Below are 21,855 nucleotides of genomic sequence, written 5' to 3' on the forward strand. Positions count from 1 at the left end.
GTCGTAATAAAATTTTGTTGAATTAAAAATTTGTCCGGAAAACGAAAATTTTATTTTAAGACCGAGCCAAAAATAAAACAAAAATTAAAAAAAAAAACCCTTTGTGATTGCCACCGGGTACCTTTTGGATCGAAATGTCCTGTAAGCCAGCATTGTGCTAACAACATGCATATAAAACAAATAGTCCCAAAATATATTCATATCTTCAAAAAAAAAATTTTAAAAAAGTGACTATTTTGGGCTTTGAAACTTTACCCCACCATTAAAGATTGATAAATATCAAAGAAGCTAACTTCGGCTATGCTGAAGTTTGTATACCCTAGTGTCCTTGGCAATAATATTTTTACGTGTCAAAATTCTTTTTTGCAACTCAATTAAAATAATACACAAACAAAACATTCAAATTATTACTCTTTTTACTGTATCGACTTTTTGCTGTATCGACTCAGCTTCTCATGCTGATCAAGAATAGGTATACTTTATTCTTCTGTGCTTTACAAACATCTAACTAATTGATTAATACCCTCTGCAAGGGCATTAACCCTTATAAAATTTCGCAGATATTTGTAATGCACCCAATGTACTGATATATTTCGCAGATGTTTGTAATCCACCTAATGTACTGATATATGCCTTTGTACTGAAAATATACATAGTACATAGCGCCTAAAAACATGAATTGTCGTACATCGACACCAGCGCCACCTAGCGTAGTAAAAAATATATTAAAACATGTGCCGGTCTTTCACAAATATTTTGTGGGCTGGAAGTCGAAAATCAGTTTCGGCATTCAAAAGTATACCCGCCCTCCCCCCTAAATAACAATATGCATAAGTGACTTGATAAATGTTTGAAGCTTATAATTTATAACATTTTGTCAAACTAAAGTTGTTTTATATATTTAATAATAAGTCGATTATAACGGTATACTCTTAAATGGGGGTGGCCAAAAGAGTGAATTTATGGAGCATGCTCTGTTCTACGGAGAAAACTGCCCAAAAACCACCCTCGCACTCGAGCGTGCGCATTAAATATATTGATTTTTTGTTATACCCATGCTATCTATAAAACGAAAGTATGTTTAACTAAGCATTTGCAAAACAGTTTAAACGAAATTTAAAATTCTTTGTTGCAATTTAATGTCTAAATTATAGCCGACAGGACTAACATATTGTGAATTGAAATTAAATAAGCAGAATTAGTAAATCATCATTTTTTTCACCGATTTCAAATTAAGGTAAAGTTAAAAAAAGTTGCCGCAAATTATTTTTCTATATGTAAACACATAGCTAAACTTTATGTAATTATGTATCAGATTAGTTTAAAATCTAAATATAAACATGCATAACATACATACAGTTTACTATTTAACAACGATTGCATCAAGGATGCTTGCGTATTTAGAAGCAATCGCACATTGTAATTAAAAATCAATACAATTATCTATTCTATACAACAGTTGAATCATATTAATATTAAAGATCAATGTAAATATTCGAAACATTCTAAGCAGTCAAAACCAAAACATTTTTCAGAGTCGTCATGGGCACCGTTTTAAGCTTTAATCCACGGGATAGACACCCGATCTACTCTTCGCAGCCTAGTTTTCAATATAATCAATCCAATGAAAACATTAACGAAAGTTCATGTTCAATTGATGCGCATTTAAATAATTTCTCATACGAGCAACTTAATAACGCTAAAAATCGAGAAAACAAAAAATCAGTTTGTCAACAACTTTCAAAGAACGGGATCGGCCAACAAACTGCTTGCGGAAGCGTCCACATAAATTTGCAAACACAGCCGCAGTTAAGCTCGCACAACTTTAACAATTTAACAAATACGTCTAAAGATACAATTACAAATGATTTGGATACTCATCTTGACAACTCAATTTTTAATTCCGAGAAAAATTCAATTGAAAAAAATTTAAAGAAACATTCGATTTTTATTAATGCTCTGTCTTGGAAAAAATTATCAACATCACACAATAAGAAAAAAATTGATAATAAAAATAAGTGCGCGAACCTACCAACTGCGTGTTTCAAAGCTCAACTTTTAGAGTCTTCATATACAGCATCATCAGATAGAAATAAAAATATTCAATTTCACTGTAATCGTATTGACGGGCATCAACAGCAGCGCAGCAACGACATCCGGGAACCATTTTTATCTACAAATAAAACACAGAACCCATCTAAGAAAAAGGACTTGGTCAGAGTTAATAACACAAACTCTTTATCAAACAAGCTGATTCAAAAACAACCATTGGCGCTGACCTTACCACAGCAGTTGCAGTCTTCCTCAATACAAATTAAAAACACCAATCAGATCCCACGAAAAACCGTTATTCAGGTTTGTTGCATAGATTGTCCCTTGGTTTTAATAGTTTGACGTATCCAATGTTTTCCAATACATTTTCAATTTTCGTCTCTTAGTTCATTTCATGTAAATACTTAGGAGTAATAGATGCTTTAAAAAATTGACAAATTCATTACTTTTTTTGACATAAAAGATAGATGTTTGAATACAATTTTAAACTAGACACATAATGTAATATAAATATTAATAAGTAATCTGTATGATTACAAAGAAAGGCCAAGGTTCTGGTTCTTGATAATACGAATTTGGTAATTTGAAACTTTTTACGGAAACCATCGTGCACAAGGAAAGACACTTCTAAAAAGCTGGTTGTTACATGCAAGTTGTAATAGTTTACTTACGTAAATTGGGAAAAGAAGGAAGTTTGATAGTGTCTCGGTATAACTAAATAATCGATTTATTGCCCATTTTGAGGGGCGAAATCATCTAGGAATCGTGTAGAAATACATACATATGTACATAGGATAGAAAAAATACAATCTCTAGCGTAATAAGATAAAATTTGCTATGATTGTTACTAAGAGAATATGTTGAAATGTATTGAAAAATAGTTGTTACATTGTATTAGACCTATAGATACATCTTTATTTCTTTGACAAATTCTCTAAGTATCCAAACTAATGATTTGCAGGCTTCGACTTCAGAATTATTAAAATGTTTGGGAATCTTCTTGCAATATAAATGCCAAAGACTAAATAACTTTGATGCAGGCGATGTTGTTATGTGGCTACGTGCTGTTGATCGGAGTCTGTTGCTACAAGGGTGGCAGGTAAGTGGCGTGTTTTTTATACCCTTGCAGACGGTATTATAAAATTTGACAGATATTTGTGTCGTACAGATCAAAACGTAAATATATTTTTGATCAGCATGAGCTAGCTAGTCGGTGTAGCATTGTCCATCCGTCCCGTCAATCGGTGCAAATCAACTTAGCGTCGCCAATTTAAAAGCTACTACGCAGTATGTATGTACATATATTCCATACATCTGGGCATTGAGACACAGAATGAATCAGAATCTGAAGTATTGTTGCCAAGGACTGCAAGGGTATAAATATTTCGGCATAGCCGAACCTTCTTATTTCGTTGGTTGTTAATATCCTTAGAAAATGGGCTTTATACAAAAATCTTATTTTGCAAATGAGTATCCCATAGATTTCCGAACTAAGACGAGTTTTTGACATACATATGTATGTATGTAATTGCACACTACGGCACGAAATATTCGAGGAATTAACTGCATCGCTCTTATTGTTATTTGATGCAACTAGTGAGAGCAAAGACCTGCTAGCAGGAAAATAAATTAGGATGAGAATCACCACATCATCGAAAAATATTTCTGACCCTTTAACCCTCTTGACCTACTCATGAAAATACATATGTATGTATGTACATACATATGTTGCAAGCAATGTTGCCATTCCATTAAACACAACTCTTGGTGTCTCCTTTTTGATGCTGCCACCCTTTGATAATAAATAGTGACATAGGGGTCTGTGCCATTGAGATACTTACATACAAGTCCAAAACAAAGGATATTTATATTTTCAGTCTTAATCGGTATTTGACTATATGTATATGTACATATACCACACACCCAAAGGTATAATGGTATATTAAAGTCGCCAAAATGTATTTAATAGACAGAAAAAAGCTTTTGCGATTAAAGTATACGTATAAAGTATATATGTATATTCATTATAAGCAGTAACATCCGAATAAATCTACCAATGTCCGTTTGAAGTAGAGGTGGGCATGGGTTGAAAATTGTGCGAAAAAGTTATTATGATTTTTTTTTTAAGTACCAAAAATCCTCTGACTAAAAACTAGCTTTTGTAGTGTTGCAAAAGCACATGTAACTGTTAGCTGCTTAAATCTTTCTACTTCGCTAAAAAGCAAAATATTGAACCAGATCGGGATACTATTAATTGTGCGGACGACTTCTCTGCAGATTAGCTAAAGGTGCCTTGGCAAACTATTGATTTTAATTGTTTGCCCGTTGACAGACACTTAAACGATGTTGGATTTTACAAAATATTTACAATATTTAGATGAAATATATATTCAAGAATTGGTAATAATTCAAAAAGGGATTCGATACTGCAGGAATTGGCTGTATAATTTAGTTAATAGAAAAATGAAATGTAACAAAGCCAATCTCAACGCATTACATACCCATTAAGTTTTCTACCAAGGAAAACTTATTTCACTTAAACGAATGTGCACATAAAATTAATAACACTGTGATAGTCGAAAAAAAAGACATGGCAAAATTCGATGGTTTCACCCTATTTCGGGTCCTGCGAATCGAACTGCATCATTAGTTTTTTAAGTTATCACGATGGTTTCATACAAAATTTTTTCGGGAAGTTTTTTATCAAAGTTGCCGTTTTTTCGAAAAGGGTGTTTTTTTCATTTGCTTCTAACTTCTAAAATATTAATTTTTTTTACAAACTTTCTTCAGTAACGTTTCTTAGAATTGAAAGAGCTACAAATGTTGGGAAGACATCTAGCCTCTAAGACCGTCCGTTCCCGAGCTTTGGGACAAAATGTAAAAAAATCGAATCTTGACCCAATTTTTTTTATGTTTTCTTTCTCGCATTTTGCTAATATTGAAAATTTTCTATTCGAATCTTGATCATAATATGAGAACTATGCACAATGGCAGCAGAATAAACACCAGACCTATCTAATTTACGATTTATAATATAACCATTTAATCAAATTGAATTTTTCTTAGATATGTTAACAAAATTAAACTAACTGTATTTGTTTAGTTTTTGAAAAATGGTTATACAGTCGGTATAATAACTGCATATTATTTATTTCACAACAATATTGGTCAAGGGCGTAGCCTGGTTTGACCACGGGGGGAGGGGTGCATTTAAATCAATGACTTAAAGGTGAAGTTGATACAACTTTTTAAAGGTTTTTCAAATCAAAATGTATTGAAAAAAGATAAGTTAGGAAAAAAACTAGAGGGCCGGTGCTAACAACGACCGCGTCAAAGTTTGTATACCCTTGAAACTTTTTTGTTAACTCTTTCCTTACCCATAGCCGTCAAAGTGGAAAAATGTTTTATCAAATGTTTGCGAAAGAACGGCCTACAATCTTAGCATAGCAAATAACGAAGTTATTGATCAAAGCCACTGTTTTTCACCGATTGTTCCTATGGGAGCTATATGATATAGTCACCCGTTTTAGCATTTTCGACCTCAAATACGTCATTTCCGATTACACCATCATATAATGTATCTCTATCTCTCACAACATGAAAACACATCTTAATAGGAACATCATTTAAAGCCGTATCTAACTCAAGAGATCCTTTGGTGTAGATTTTTTTATTTCCTATTCCGAATAACTCTTTAACGTCGGAACTTAAGGGAACTGGGTAAACTCGTTTGTATGCACTTTCACTTAGAGTCGAGACATCACTACCTAAATCAAAAAACGCTTATATCTTTTTTGGACTCTTTTTCCTACGTACTACACTGATTCGCTGGTGACCTGGCTGGTTAAATTTAAAACACTTAAACTCGCTCTTTTTACAGTTTTTCGCTACGTGATTTCTTCCTCCGCACTTGTAGCATCTTGAATTATTTATAGCAATATCCTGCTGCTTCTTCTCTTTCTCAGTAGATATTTCCTCATACATCTTTAGGTTTTCTCGTAATTCTCTAAAATCCTTGGCTTGATACAAGACACTCTTGTTCTGCTTCGAATCTGGTATACCCTCTATTATATACTCTATAACACTTTCTTCATCTAATATGCTCCTTTTCGCCAAACTCTTCATTTTATAAAAATATTCGATCAAGCTCTCACTCTGTTTTTTCTTTCTATTCTCGAGTAGCTTATGTACTTGTATTGCGGACAACTTCTCTGAAAATTCTCGCTCTAAAGCTGACTTTAGACTAATCCAATCGGTAAGTCCGTCTTCGGTACTGACAAACAATTTCGCAGCTCTTTTTAACAATTATCTACTGTAAATGAATTTCTGTAAAACGTTACATTTGACTGTCTCTGCACAGTTCGCAAAATCTGCAAGCCAATTTGTTGACATCTTGGTGCTGGGTGCCATCAAATACAGTTAACGAATTTTGGATATCTCTTAGTGTGAAGGCCATTTGACTTGGTACCTCTTGTTGGTCGTTTACTACTTGTAAGCAACGCTCTAGTGAGTGTAGACTAGTCTAGTCTAGTCTGAGTCTAGTCTGACTCGAAAAAAGATATTAGCCTCACTTGTAATTCTGCCTTGTTTACCTTAACACTCAAATTATTCTCTTTCAACTTTTCTTTAAGCTCTGCTACCGTGAGTTACAATGTTTCGTTTTGTGGCATAATTTAAATTCAAACAAATCATATAAGAAATTCTGAATATCAATAATCTTAAGATAACGTTAGTGGGTTAATACAATTGATATCGATCTATATTGTTATACAAATGTTTTACTCTTCGGTTATGGCCTTTTTTTCATCAAATACTTGCTCTTATATATCAAATCAGTTGCCGTCCTTCTCGTAAGCCAAAACCGCTGCGTACGCCTATGTACTCGATCGTCGCGTCACACATACTTTTGGGGTTGATGCCGCCGTCGGTGTGAATGTTGCTCTCTGAAAACTCTTTGTGGCCTGTGTCAATGCTGCTCTCTGAATACAATTTGTGTCTTGCTGCCTCTCGTCTTGTTCGCACACTCAGTGCCTCGTTTTTGCCCACTCTTTGTGTCTCGTTGCCTTCTCTCTTAGGTCTTCGTCTTTGCACACTCAGTGCCTCGTTGCCTACTCTCTTATGTCTTCGTCTTATTGCTGCCTCGTTCAGCTCCGCACGATCATGTCGTTGTCTCTCTGGTTCGTTGCCGTGTTGCCGTCTCTGTCGCACACAGTTCGAGACGCAACTTTAACGACTCACTCTACTCCACAGACACTACTCTTCAGACTCTCTCTACAGACTGACCATACAGACTGACTCTACTCCTCATGCATCGTATATCGTTTCTTATCGATACTCTATCGATAACAATTCTTTCTTGAAGTCATCTTTACTACTGCCCATACCCCGATCATACATTATGTAAATATTAATATTTACGTCTTTTTTAATCAAAGTATCAAATTAGATGAAAAAACGTGTACCAAAAATCATAATATTCAAATGCATGCAAACGATCTATAACCGATCATTTCCATGCTCTCTTCTTTGCTTATGCTTTGTATTCGCTGTTCGAAATGAGAGTAAGAACCATACCAAGTGACGACATATGCATAGAGCGCAAAGGGAGGGGGTGGTTCATTTATTTCTGCAAACATAGAAAAAATCGAAATACATTTAATATTATTATATTATCTTGTCTTCAAATTTATGTCATTATTGTTGTTGTCTTGTCTTTCTGTTGTAAATATTTCTGTAGGAATCCAATAAACACATCCATTGTAGTTGTTTGTTCAAAAACGTCATGGATCTTTTATGTGATTACCGAAATGTGGGAAAGGTTTAAGCCACTATCAGCTGCCAATTATAGGCCTTAAGCTTTTGGCTACGCAGGATCATTTCGAAAGTTGTAAGGTTCTCGGGGTGCATACCACAGTTTCTCTGCATCTAGTTCTATGTTCCGACTTCTGATCATGATTATAACTTTTACCAACTTTTCAGTTGAGAAGTCGTTGATGAGTCTTTTGTCGGACTTCAACTTATCGAACATCAGTGAAGATGTACGAGTGCAAGCAACTTTAAGTAAACAATTTTATTTATTTATTTACGCCAACTCATACAGCAGTCGACAGAAAAAAACCTAAGCGAAAAAATCAAAAAATGTATATAAAAGAGTAAGCTTCAACTTAAAATACAACTGAACATCCTCGACCCGGTGGCCGCAATTTATTTGCCAGCTATGTAGATTATTTACATGGCACCAATCACAGAATGCATCGAAGTCTGATTGCAAGTACGGTCGGAGAAAAGAAGCATTATAAGCATAACAAATCTTGACGTTATCCGCAAATATGACCACGCGTGAATGGGTCAAAACTAAAAACAAATCATTTATGAGCAATGTAAACAACAGTGGATCCAGATGACTGCCTTAGGTGACACCAGATGTTAATTTTCCATAAAATGGAACGAAATGAAACCTGGCTATAAGTCTGGTGCCTGCTCGGGCTCCAGTTATGAGTTTTAAAAACGTGTCTCCATTTCGGGCTATGGCATTACCATAATCCTTTGGATATACATGGAAGATGATATACAAGACTCTTATTATATACTATAAAACTTAAGAATTTTTTTTTAAAAGCTTATGTATTTTTATACCCTTGCAGAGGGTATTATAAAATTGGTCAGATGTTTGTAACGCACAGAAGGAGACGTTTCCGACCCCATAAAGTATATATATTCTTGATCAGCATGAGAAGCTGAGTTGATATAGCCATGTCCGTCTGTCCGTCTGTCCGTCCGTCCGTCTGTGCGAATGCGTTTTACTCAGCCGTCTTAAGAGCTATCGGGCTGAAATTTTTTTCGGGGTTTTTTATTACCCGGGAAAAATAAAGTATGAAAACCATCAGGATCGGACCTCTATATCATATAGCTCTAGAAGAACTAGAAGAAACATTTTCATAAAAATCGGAGTATGCAATGAAATTAACATATGTGATAATATTGGATGTAAAACCCCAGATCCCAAATTTGAATGTGATCGGATAAATATAACACAAGTTACAGTCAATAAAATAATCGGCTCTGCTCCCAGCTCTGCCGGCAGCGTTGCTTGCTTTGGGAATGAGGGATGAAGAAGAACAAATTGTAAAATAGAGAGTAAAATTGTTTTGTTTGTATATTGATGAATTGAATTGCAGAAAACAAATTTTGAACATGTAAAATTATTATTACTAAGGACTGCAAGGGTGTATAAACTTCGGCATAGCCGATGTTAGCTTCTTTGATATTTTTATATAGACGTAGTCGTACAACGCTCAGTACGAACAACTGGCCCATATGACACCAGGCCCGGGCCTGTTACGAATGACCCTATTGTCTGGACGTTGGACGACACCAGGACATAGCCTGTTTCGCGCGAGCCCAAGCAGAGCGCTGTCCACCTCCCGCCCGACCGACCGTGGGGCGCAGCCGCATATCGGACGGCACGATCGCGTGGACAAATACAAATAAAACGGACAAACAATCAAAAATATGATTAACTACAGCTAATTACGAGCTAAATGTGCTAAAATAGAAGTTTTCACAAGGGAAAGAGAGGCTTCTGATCTGATTACGGGATACAGAAGATTGTAGTCAGAACATAGGACTCGAAAAGGTTCATGCAAAGAATAGTTAGAACTACAGTGTTTTAAGGATAGAGGAATAAAATTTCTAGTAGGTCTACGGGGTACAGATAGGTTTAACTGGTTCAATAGCTCAGGAGAGTCTATTTCACCTATTAAAAGTTTATGAATAAAGATAGCACAAAGCATTACTCTACGATTAATTAAAGAAGGAAGATTGATTAAAAGAAGCCTACTGGAGTATGATGGCAAATCGACATTGCGATCCCAATTTAGACCGCGAAGAGCGAAAAGCAGAAATTGCTTTTGAACAGATTCAATTTTACTTTGGTGCGTCTCATATTGAGGTGACCATATGCAAGATCCGTACTCTAAGATAGGACGGATTAAAGAAGTATACAGAATTTTGGTTGTGTACGGATCGTCAAACTCTTTTGACCATCATTTCACAAACCCAAGAACATTCATACCTTTACTAACTGTAGCAGAAATATGAGGATTAAAATTTAATTTATGGTCCATAAGAACACCTAAATCATTGATAATATCTAACCGCTCTAAGGCAGTGTCGTTAAGATAATAAGTTGCTAAGTATGGAGTGCATCTATAAAAAGACATAACTTTACATTTAGACCCGTTAAGGTTTAATAGGTTTGTTTCACACCAACTCTGAAGATCATTAAGATCCGATTGAAGTAGGCAAGAAGACGATATGTCTTTAAAACTGAGGAAAAGCTTGACATCATCCGCGTACATAAGCACCCGAGAATGTGACACTACCAATGGAAGATCATTTATAAAAAGAGTGAATGGCAATGGTCCCAAATGACTACCCTGAGGTACTCCAGAGGTCACTTGGATGGTCTTAGAAAATGAAGACTTAAAGAGGACCTTTTGTGTACGCTTAGAAAGATATTGAAGAATCCAATCTAGCAAAAACTGGGGATGCCAAGTGCGTTTAATTTATATAAAAGCAGAGTATGATTAACAGAGTCAAAGGCCTTGCTGAAGTCAGTATAAATGACGTCAGTTTGCACGGCAGTCTTGAACCCGTTGATTGAGTGAGATGTAAATTCTAATAGGTTAGTAGTTGTCGATCTACGTTTTTTAAACCCATGTTGGGATGACGAAATGATTGAGCTACAAAAATGCTGCAATTGAGATGTTATTATTTTCTCAAATACTTTGGGTATGGCCGACAATTTAGAAATACCCCTATAATTGGAGGCTTCGGACTTCTTCCTCTTTTTATGAAGAGGAATAATATATGATTCCTTCCAGATAGGCGGGAAGGCGGAAGATGTGACGGACAGTGTAAACAACTTCAGTATTGGCTTACATAGGGCCTCCGCGCAAAACCTTAATACGCAGCCTGTTATTCCATCAGGGCCAGGTGCATATATTGGTTTGACAGAACTGAGCAAGCTAAGAACCGAACTTTCATCAAACACAGGGTCTAAAATGCAATTAGACGATTGCAAGTGATGAGGATAAGGAGGATTTGCTTGATAAATCGAAGAGGAATAAGTTGTTTTGAAAAAAATCAGCAAACATGTCGGCAATTGCCTGATCATTGTCAGCTTTATTGTTGTTGATGTCTTACGTTTAACATTTACAAATTTATAAAATTGCTTAGGATCGCGAGAAAACCTAAGTTTACATCGCTGAAGATAATTCTTATAGCAATGTGAATTCAGCACCATAAAATTTGATCGAGCAACTACATATAGGGAAGAATCCGATGCTTTACCGGATTTTTTAAATCTTTTATAACATCTCGATTTTACGTTCTTCAAGTTACATAACTCACGTGAGAACCAAGGAGGTCTATCAGACCATCCTAGAGTCACACGCGGGACACAAACATCAAAGAACGACTCAAGAGTTTTATAGAAGACAGAAATGGCAGAGTCCATATCCGTGCAAGTATACAGATATGTCCAATCATTAGTTAACAAGAGTTTTTTAAGTTTAGTAAAGTTTGTCTTGCGAAAACATCGGGTTGGAGGCATCGAGTTATTATGTCGAGACATAATACCAAAAGGAAGGTCAATGGTTATATCCAGAGTTGGATGAAAGTTGTCTTCGGGGATAACTAAGGGATCAGTCCTGGAAACATCGCAGTTGGAAGAATCCAACACAAATACCAGATCTAGTGATCTGTTACGACTATTCCGGACAGGATTTAGTTGAGTTAGGGACAACTCAAGCAGACCATCTATGAAACAATGTGACAAGGAGGGCAACAGTAATAAAGAGTCAAATGAAAGGGTTCAGCAATCTCAGGTAAATTAAAATCTCCCAGAACAAGGAGCAAGTCTTTGTCAGAGAGAAGGAGCAAGTCTTTGTCAGATGAAAGTCAAAAGCTAGACTATCTACATAGAGTTTAGACAGTTTAGTCTTTAGTCCCCGTACGTTCTGATAGGCCAGAGTTAGGGACGAAATTAGTTTTTTGACTCGCCAACAGGTGCAGACGAGCCGGAAGGAATGTTATTCACAGAGGCAGGTAGCAAGCTAATCGGAGGCCGATTCTTCTTTTTTTTATAAAAAGAAAACAGGATAGGTTAAAATAAAGATTATTACAACTAATTACGAGCGAGGAAGGACAAGATCGCAGTTTTTATACCCGGAAGCGATGTTTCGGAACCGATAACGTGCCCAAGTCTATTGTAGTCACTACATAGTATACGAAAAGGTTCATGCAGAGAAAAGTTAGTTGTGCATGTGGGAAGTATAAGCGGTGTGAAATTGCGGGTCCTTCTAGATGGTACAGAAAAGTTAATTTGGCTCAACAGCTCGGAAGACTCAATCTCACCATTCAAAAGTTTGTAAAGAAAAGTTACACCAAGCATTTTTCTACGATTAGTTAAAGAAGGAAGGTTAATTAACTCAAGTCGACTAGAATAAGATGGAGGTTGTACAGTTGGATCCCAGCGCAAATCACGAAAGGCAAAGAGTAAAAACTGTTTTTGTACAGATTCTAATTTGTTTTGATAAAACTCATATTGAGGAGACCAAACACAAGATCAATACTCCAATATGGGGCGGACTAAAGAAGTAAAAAGTATTTAGGTAGTTTCGACCAGCGCTTTATGAAGCCAAGAACACTCTTAGCCCTAATAACAGTAGTCGATATATGCTGATTCAAACTAAGTTTGTGGTCTATTAAGATCCCCAAATCTTTTACAACCAAGGAAGTAGTATTAATTCTTTCTAACGGGAAATTATTTAAAAAGTAACTCGTTAATTGGGGAGAACCTCTATAAAAAGACATACACACTTTGCACTTAGAACAGTTTAGAGATAACAAGTTAGCCACCCCTGAAAAGCATTCAGGTCAGCGTGCAAGCTATGACATGAGAGAGAGTCTACGATGCGGTTAGCGATTTTTACATCATCGGCATACATAAGAACTCTGGAATTTAATAGAACGGTGGGGAGATCATTAATAAAAATGGTGAATAGTAATGGGCCAAGGTGACTGCCCTGTGGGACTCCCGATTCAAACACAAATCCAAGCAAGCAGAGCATCCGGAAAGCCAACTAAATTCAGCTTATGTAATAGTAAGGCATGGTTTACCGAATAGAAAGCCTTACTGAAATCCGTATATATAACATCAGTTTGCTTTTGTTTCTTAAAACCTTGGATTACAAAAAATATAAACTGTAAAAGGTTAGTTGTGGTAGATCTATTCTTGACAAACCCATGCTGGTATGGCGAATAAATAGATTTACATAAATGCTGTATTTGAGACTTCATAATTTTCTCAAACAGTTTAGGTATCGACGACAATTTAGAAATTCCTTTGTAATTAGTGATGTTCGATTTATTGCCACATTTGTGAAGAGGTAAAATAAATGAATCCTTCCATATAGTTGGAAACTCGGACAGTGTAACGGACAACTCAAAAAGCTTAAGTAAAGGCGCGTACAATGACTCCGCACAGAACCTCATGACACAAGCGGGAATACCGTCTGGGCCCAGTGAAAATACCGGCTTAATCGTCATTAGTTCTTTAGCTACTAGACCCGTGACTTTATATTTTTTGTAATACCTAGACTTAAGATCCTTAAAGCTTTCTGCTCTCTGACGTGACGGTCGTGTTTTTGCATAGCTCCTGAGTTTTTATTAATATTTATTGTTTTTTCTCAATTTTTAATTGTGCTTAATTTGTTTACACTTCCGCTGGTGTTGTTCGCTTGACTCCCTTGTGTTTTATTTCCATAATTCGCCAAATTAATCAGTTTAAACAGTTTTTTCTTTTTCGTGATTAGTGTTTGGTGCAATTACATATTTTTTTTTCTTTTTTTTTTCTCTTTCGTCATTGCTTCTGCAGTTGCTCCCCTCATCGCCCCCATCATACCATCAGTGCTAGTGGCTTTGTTGTTCTCTCTGCTTTGTGCTTGTGCTTAGCTTCTCTCCCGCGTAATCACTTTTGTAAGGCCGCCTCTCAAAGCTCGGCTTATAACTGTTCTTGCACTCTCTGTTGTGCTGTGCACTCTAGCTGTCTCTTTGTTTTATTTGTAATTATTGATTATTTATCAATAATTATCTTTGTGCTGTGAATTTAATTTTTCTATATATTCTTATATATATATAATTTTTTTGCCTTTCTTTTGGCTTTTCAATGGCTTGTTGTCTACCTAATTGCAAACATTCTGATCGTTTTGATGATCAGTATAGAGCAATATCTTGTTGGCTCTGAGATAATCTTATTCACTTAAAATGTGCTGGCCTCAATGGCCGCGACTACGACAAATTTTCTGGTTTGTCTGTGTCTAAGCCTGAGCTTGGCTTAATGCGATGGACTTGCCCATCTTGTGCCAGCCAGCAGCTTGATTTTAGCCGTATGTATAGGGATCTTCGTTTAAGGTTTCTTTCTTTAAACAAACTGGCCAAACAGCTGTCTAACGAGTGTGACTCTAGCGTTCAATTATTGTCGCAATTCAAATTTGTTCCACCTTCTGAGAAATTGCACAAGAAATGTACCCTTGAGTTGCCTCGTAAGCAGTATTACTTCCTCTCCGATTTTACTTTCGCCTACACCATCTTCTTGTCCCTCTTTATGCTCTTCTTTTCAGATTGAAGTACCCATTACAAGCCCTGGTGTACCTCAATCTATCCCTCACGGGAACTCTGATCAATCACAGGATCATGCCGGCTCTCAATCACTTGAGGATCCCAATGCTCCTCCGCCTCCACTAACTGTAGTGCCTCATCGCAAACAATTATTTATTTCTAGGCTTGCTCCAGATACTTCTGAGTCGTCTGTGGCAGCTTACATTGGTAATATTTGCCCTGCTAAGGTTTTAATTCAAAAGTTTAAGTTTTCTAGGCCTCGCGAAATCTCCTCTTTTAAAATTACAGTACCAAATGAGTACTTCTCAGCTATGGTTGACCCTAATTTTTGGCCAGAGGGCCTAGTTGTACACGAGTTTGCGCCCAATAAGCGCTCTCGTCCGTTGCCTGTCCACCTTCCTACTTTATCTTCTGCTTCAAAAAACTAATAACGTCTAGTCTTTGCATTCATTATCAAAATGTAAGAGGACTTCTTACCAAGCTGTCGAACCTTTTCTGTGATAGCCAAACCTTTTCAGCTGACATATTAGCTTTCTCTGAAACTTGGCTTAACTCCTCTGTTCTAGATAATGAAATTCTTTCTAATAATTTTATTGCTTATAGGCTTGATCGTGTTGGTCGTCGTGGCGGTGGAGTACTCATTGCTGTAAACTCGAATCTGTCTTCAAGTGTGGTGCCGATTGATCTGCCCTTAGGTGTTGAGTTTATTTGCGTCGAAGTTACATGTTCTAACTTTAGCCTATATATCTCTTGTTCTTATATTCCTCCAGCTTCTGATATCATGATCTACGTGCACCATGCTGATGCTTTACGAACTATTTTTGGTCGTCTTAAAGATCGGGATGTTCTTATAGTTTTAGGTGATTTTAACTTGCCTAATATTTCTTGGCTTGTTGATGATAATCTATCTTTCTTAATTCCTTCATCTCAACATGTTTTTCTTGATAGCCTACTTGAATGTCCACTATATCAGTTGAATTCTTTCCTTAACTGTTCTAAAAGAATCCTTGATCTTGTTTTAGTCTCTGATCCCACTGTTAGTGCTGTATCGCAAACACAGCCACTAGTGAAACCTGAAGATCCTTATCATCCTACCATTGAAGTTACTATTTCTTACAATTCCGTTACTAATTTATTTAAAAACATCTCAAATTCTCGTCGTAGATGTTTCCGTAAAACAAATTTCAATCTTCTTAACAGCCTTATTTTCTCTTTTGATTGGTCGTTTCTATTTGAGTGCTGCGATATAGATTATGCAGTGAAGTTTTTCTATTCTGCTCTTAATTCTCTAATTGATAAATGCGTTCCTTATGTGAATGTCTCTACCGTCTCCAGCTCGCCAGTCTGGTTCACAAGTAGGCTCTCTAATCTTCGTAACATTAAATCGAGATATTTTAAAAGATTTAAAAAAACTGGTTCGCGACTTGACTATGCAAATTATTGTATAGCCAAATCTCAATTTTGTCTCTTAAATACTCAATGCTACAACAATTATCTCGTTCGCTGTAAGGCTGAATTTTATAATAACCCCAAAAGATTTTACAACTTTGTCAATTCCAAAAGACGCTCTAATGTCCTACCTTCCACCTTCAGACTTAACGACCAGTCTGCTAATAATGATTTAGATATTGCAGATCTGTTTGCTAAATTTTTTCAGTCGACATATTCTACTACTGTTTCGGATCCCACACCCTATCCCTTTTCAATCCCACATTTAAATTGTATGTTTTTTCCTAGTATTACTGAAGACTGTATTCTCTCTAGCTTGTCATCTATGAAGTCTTCCTTCGTTCCCGGGCCTGATGATATACCTAGTTGCATCCTTAAAATGTGTTCTATTTCCCTATCTAAGCCTTTAGCTCGGTTATTCTTTATATCGAGTGAGACTTGTAGATTTCCTGATATTTGGAAGGAGTCATTTTTTATTCCGCTTTTTAAAAAGGGTAGCAAATCGGATGTTTCCAACTACCGTGGCATTGCCAAACTTTCGGCAATACCTAAACTGTTTGAGAAAATTATTACGTCTTCTTTTCAACATCTATCCAGATCCACTATTTCTCCTTGTCAGCATGGATTCATGAAAGGTCGTTCGTCGCTTACTAACCTTTTAGAATTGACTACCCTTGTACACCATGGCTTCCGTAAAAAGTGTCAAACTGATGTTATTTATACTGACTTTAGTAAGGCTTTCGATACGGTTGATCATTCTATGCTTCTCGCGAAACTTAACATAATGGGTTTTTCCCCAAAACTGTTGGATTGGTTAAAGTCGTATCTTATTGGCAGAACCCAAAAGGTGTCTTTTCGTTCCTCAATATCTAAAACTGTTCGAGTTACGTCAGGTGTACCCCAAGGCAGTCATCTGGGCCCACTATTATTTACATTGTTTATAAATGATTTGCCTTTGGCTTTGGCGCATTCACGCGTGCTCATGTTTGCGGATGACGTCAAGATTTGTTATTCCTATAATGATCCTTCTTTCCAACAGTACTTGCAATCAGATCTCGATGCGTTCTGTGATTGGTGCCACGTTAATAAATTACACCTTAATGCCTCTAAGTGTTCTTTTATGACTTTCAGTCGTTTGTCTCCGCTCCTAGCTCATTACTCTATTAAGTCTGTTCTGTTAGATTGTGTTCCATCATTCAAAGACTTAGGCGTTATGTTTGACCCTAAACTTTCATTTAATGTTCATATTTCTTCAATTGTCAACAGAGCAAGCTGCCTTCTCGGCTTCATTAAACGTTGGGCCAAAGAATTTGATAATCCCTATGTAACAAAGGTTTTATACACTTCGTTAGTTCGCCCTACTCTAGAATATTGCTCGCCAGTGTGGAACCCGCAATATGATGTTCACCAGCGTAGTATTGAATCGGTACAGAAGCAATTCCTTAAGTTTGCGCTACGCGGTCTAAATTGGGACCCGGGTCTTCGCCTACCTTCTTATTCTGAAAGACTTCTTCTTATTAATCTTCCTTCACTTTATAACCGTAGGCTTGTTTTTGGCATTCTCTTTCTCCATAAACTAGTCAACGGCGAAGTCATTTCTACCAATTTACTAGATACGCTGTATTTTTGTGTTCCCTCACGTCGGACCAGAAACTTTTTTCCTATTCACCTTAGTAGATGTCTGACTAACTACTCTCTTCACGAACCTCTTCGTGTTCTTTGCCAATCTTTTAACAACCTTTCTCACCTTATCTCTCCTCATCTTTCTGTCACTTCTCTTCGCGCTATACTTTTTAATCATCTACAGCGAAACCAATGAAAATATTCTGGACTTGGATTGGCTGCAACTCATCCCTGGCCACATTGGCTGTGAATCGGGGCATAGCTGGCACCTTGTGCAAATAAAACACCTCCACCGGGCCGGGGATGTTTAGTTGTGTATAAAGCTAAGCTACCTTCTTCATTTAATTACTATCTGTCTTTAGCTTAAGCTTTTTCGTCGACTGCTGTGTTAGTTGACGTAAATAAATAAATAAATAAATAAGATTCTTCAGTTTTGACAGCCCCCGCGTAGACCATGGTGATTTTTGCGTCACCACAGGAGACACTAGAGGTACACAGTCATTAAAGATTGAGTCAACAGTGGTATAAAATAAAGAAATGGCGGAATTCATATCCGTACAAGTGTATAAATTAGTCCAATGGATGTAAAGTCATTCACAATTAAGCTTTTCGTCCAGAAGCGAGAACTGCAGATACAGTCAAAGAACTCAATTGGAACACTGATTTTAAAATATGTAATTTCTCTAGAATATGAAAATTTGAATTTTTTTATGGATATATTAGAGACATTCAGTTTAGCCCGAATGTGGGCCATGACATCATCCGATGTAGCATCAGGGAGAAGTCTCGAAACAAAAATGTGTTTTTTAGGTGGCACTCCCACCAATGGTTTAGGCATTGCAGGTATTGCATCAGCTACCGCATTAATTGTAGCATCAGTTGCAACAAGTGGCATTCCGGCACTACTATCACTAGAATCCCTATCGGCAAAATCCATGGGTGTAGATTCTTGCCCAGACAAAACGGACACTACAGACATCGTCTGCGGAATTGGAGTTTGCATTGGTTGAGAAGGGGTCGGAACCGATATAGATGTGGAGACCGGCAAACACAAGGACAAATCAGAAGTCTGTTCTCCTGCCTTCTTACGCTTTCGAGACTCAGTCAGTAGCGTTAAACTACTAAACTGAGACTAGACAGCTTTAAACTCTTGCGAGAGTTTAAGAAAACTGGCGGACAGACTCATCAGGTTATCCTTTGTTTGCCGCATGAAAAGTTCCATTTCATCTCTTGCGAGAGTTTAAGAAAACTGGCGGACAGACTCATCAGGTTATCCTTTGTTTGCCGCATGAAAAGTTCCATTTCATCTTCCACGATCCGGCATGACTCACATCCCGATTTGAGACCCTTTTTTTAATCTAAAAGATCCTTTACCCTGCATGTAAAGCCGGCGCACTTAACATGTAGTGAAGTTTTACACAACCACTGGGACGGGCTGCAAACAGTTTTTAACCGAACAGACAGGCATTATGAGTTAATAAGATGAATTAGTAACCAAACAAATAAAAATGGGAAATGTATTGGTATTAAAATATATAACTCACTCTGAGGTCCAGAAATAATAAAAAAGCGAGATATTGAGGGTGCATAAGGGTTAAAGGAGAAAGAGAGCACTGACTAAGTGTTATAGAGTCTAAATTACAGACACACAACAGACTGCAGTATGAGCGCAAATAACGGCGACGAGTGAAACGAAAACGAGAGAAAAAAAAAGTAGAAGAGCGCGAGCGCGGGAGCTAGAAATCACAATAACAAAAATACTGCAACAAGAACTGACAGAAATTGCAAGACAACAACAAATGAGCGTTGATTTGCAAGAAAAAAAAAAAGGTGATTAAGGTGGGAAAGAGAGAAAGAAAAAAAAAACCAACAAAGGTTATAAACAGAATTAAAGTTGTTTAAAATTATTAACACAAACACACAAAAACGCAAACGAGTGATATGGTGCAAGTTAGATTTAATATTATAATATAATTTTCGATCGCGATGCCGATAAAACAAAATAAAAAATTATAAAATCAGTTAAAACGCGGGAGCTTAAAAAAAACATGCCGTCTTCCTCGAGAGCGTTGATATATTGCAGAAAGATTATGTGGAATAACTGTGATAAAGGTTTAGATAGAGAAAACGATCATTTTAAGAATGCAACTAGGTTAACAGGCAAAGGTACAAAGGAGGACTTCTTAGAAAATAAACTAGAAATAATGCAGTCTTTCGTTATACGAAGAAAAATCGCATTGAATCTAACGGTTTATGTATTAATTAGAAAAGGAACTCCTACTGGAGTACGATGTCAAATTAATTGCGATCCCAATTTAGACCTGCAAAAAGCTGAATTTGCTTTTGAAATGATTCAATTTTACTTTGATGCGTCCCAAATGGGATAAGTCCCATGAAGTAAACAGAATTTTTGTGTAAAAACCGTCAAATTGTTTTGACCATTGGTTTAGAAACCCAAGAACACTCATAGCTTTACTAACAGTAGTGGAAATATGAGAATCAAAGGGTTATTTATGGTCCATAAGAACATCTAAGTCATTGATAATATTTAACCGCTCTAATTGTAAGATAATAAGTAATAGGTTGCTTCCACACCAACTCTGCAGGTTATTAATATAGGCTTGAATGAGGCAAGAAGACGATATGTCTCTATAACTGAGGTAAAGCTTAACATTATAGATGGCAATGGACCCAAATGACTGCATAAGGTACTCCAGAGGTCACTTCGATGGCCTTAGAAAATTAAGACTTGAATTTATCTCCAACAGAGTATGATTAAATAAAAATGACCAATGAATAATGTTGTTAAGGTGATTAAAATTTGTTTTACGAAAACATCTACGACAAGAAATTATAATGTTATTCATTGAATCAGTAACATAATTCTAAAATAGGATACCTTCAAAGGTGGGGTGGTAAGTATTCTTTGGCTTCACAAATTGCTGTGTGTTTCATAACAAAGAATATGAATCTATTAGAAAAGTTAAGAAAAAGTTTGACTGATATAAAGGGCATTCAAGTATACTGCCAAGAAAAACACTTTGATACGAAGAAATTAAGTGAGAGAGATAATTATCACCTAAGACTAAAAGAAAATCACGATTTTTAAGACGACAAAAAATGGTTTGCAGAGCAGCGGCATGGTGCTTGTAGGTGAAAAAACATCAGAAGCAGGAGAAATATAAGAATTCTAAAATAAATAAATAAAACACGTAAGGGCAAATTAATTACAAAAATGAGTACACCGCCACCACGACGACCAATACAATGTTATCAAACATATTCATTTGAAACAGTGATTATAAATATATATCCTTTATCCGCGAAACGTAGAAAACTTTATTTTTTTTAAGTTTAGACTTTTGTAGGGCATAGGGTAGGCTGCCTTAGACGTCTCGGAAGTATTTGGATCATGCCAAAGGATAATTCTTTTTTTTTAAAAGAGGACGCAGTCCTCGGTAGATGAGTTCTCTAAGTGGCCTACTCATTTAGTCAACTGGACAACCAGGATACGGGTTCGACTCCCAGGCTAGTGTATGGATGTAGTTTTCGTCTAAGCCGAAGGCCTTAGTCGTCAGTGCTTGTAAAATATAGTTAGGTTTTCCAATTTTTTACAAAAATTTTAAATATAAATGAGCTGGTCGTTTTTCTATGTTTTTTTTTATTTTCGTTTTATAATTTGAAATTAGTTAAAAATTGGCCAAAAAACAAAAATGAAAATAAAAGTTGTTTGGAAATAAACGCTTTGTCATTACCAGCGAATATCCTTGCAAATAGGGTATATTAATTTTAGTCAGAAAACGCATGAAAGGAAGCATGTCCGACCATAAAAAGCATATATATTCTTGATCAGTACGACGCACAGTTGGGACTCTGCTCGGATAGCGTTGGAAAAATCAAATTTTTCATGATATATTCAATCGATAGTGAATCCTTTAGAAATTATCAATCCAAAAAATTGTTGAAATCGGTTGAGATTCATGGGTGCTAGAGGCGCCCAAAGTTGAGACATTTTTAGTGAATGGAAATAAATGATAACTTTTAAAA

General features: G+C 36.4%; 1 protein-coding gene across 3 annotated transcripts in view; it reads left to right on the top strand.

Moving 5' to 3' along the window:
- Window positions 1-1,046: 1,046 nt before the first annotated feature.
- The window catches only part of LOC111519631 (cyclin-dependent kinase 5 activator 1), a 59,689-nt gene continuing 38,880 nt past the window's right edge, over window positions 1,047-21,855 (top strand). The window contains exons 1-3 of one of the 3 annotated variants that reach the window (XM_047012526.1): window positions 1,047-1,237; window positions 1,536-2,355; window positions 3,014-3,151. In XM_047012526.1, coding sequence (XP_046868482.1) covers window positions 1,543-2,355; window positions 3,014-3,151 — 951 coding nt within the window. In that variant the 5' untranslated portion in view covers window positions 1,047-1,237; window positions 1,536-1,542. The remainder of the gene's footprint in view (window positions 1,238-1,535; window positions 2,356-3,013; window positions 3,152-21,855) is intronic. The other 2 variants (XM_023181288.2, XM_047012525.1) reach the window with 2 other exon arrangements.

The sequence above is a fragment of the Drosophila willistoni genome, unplaced genomic scaffold, assembly GCF_018902025.1.
Source record: "Drosophila willistoni isolate 14030-0811.24 unplaced genomic scaffold, UCI_dwil_1.1 Seg169, whole genome shotgun sequence".
Classification (NCBI taxonomy): Eukaryota; Metazoa; Arthropoda; class Insecta; order Diptera; family Drosophilidae; genus Drosophila; species Drosophila willistoni.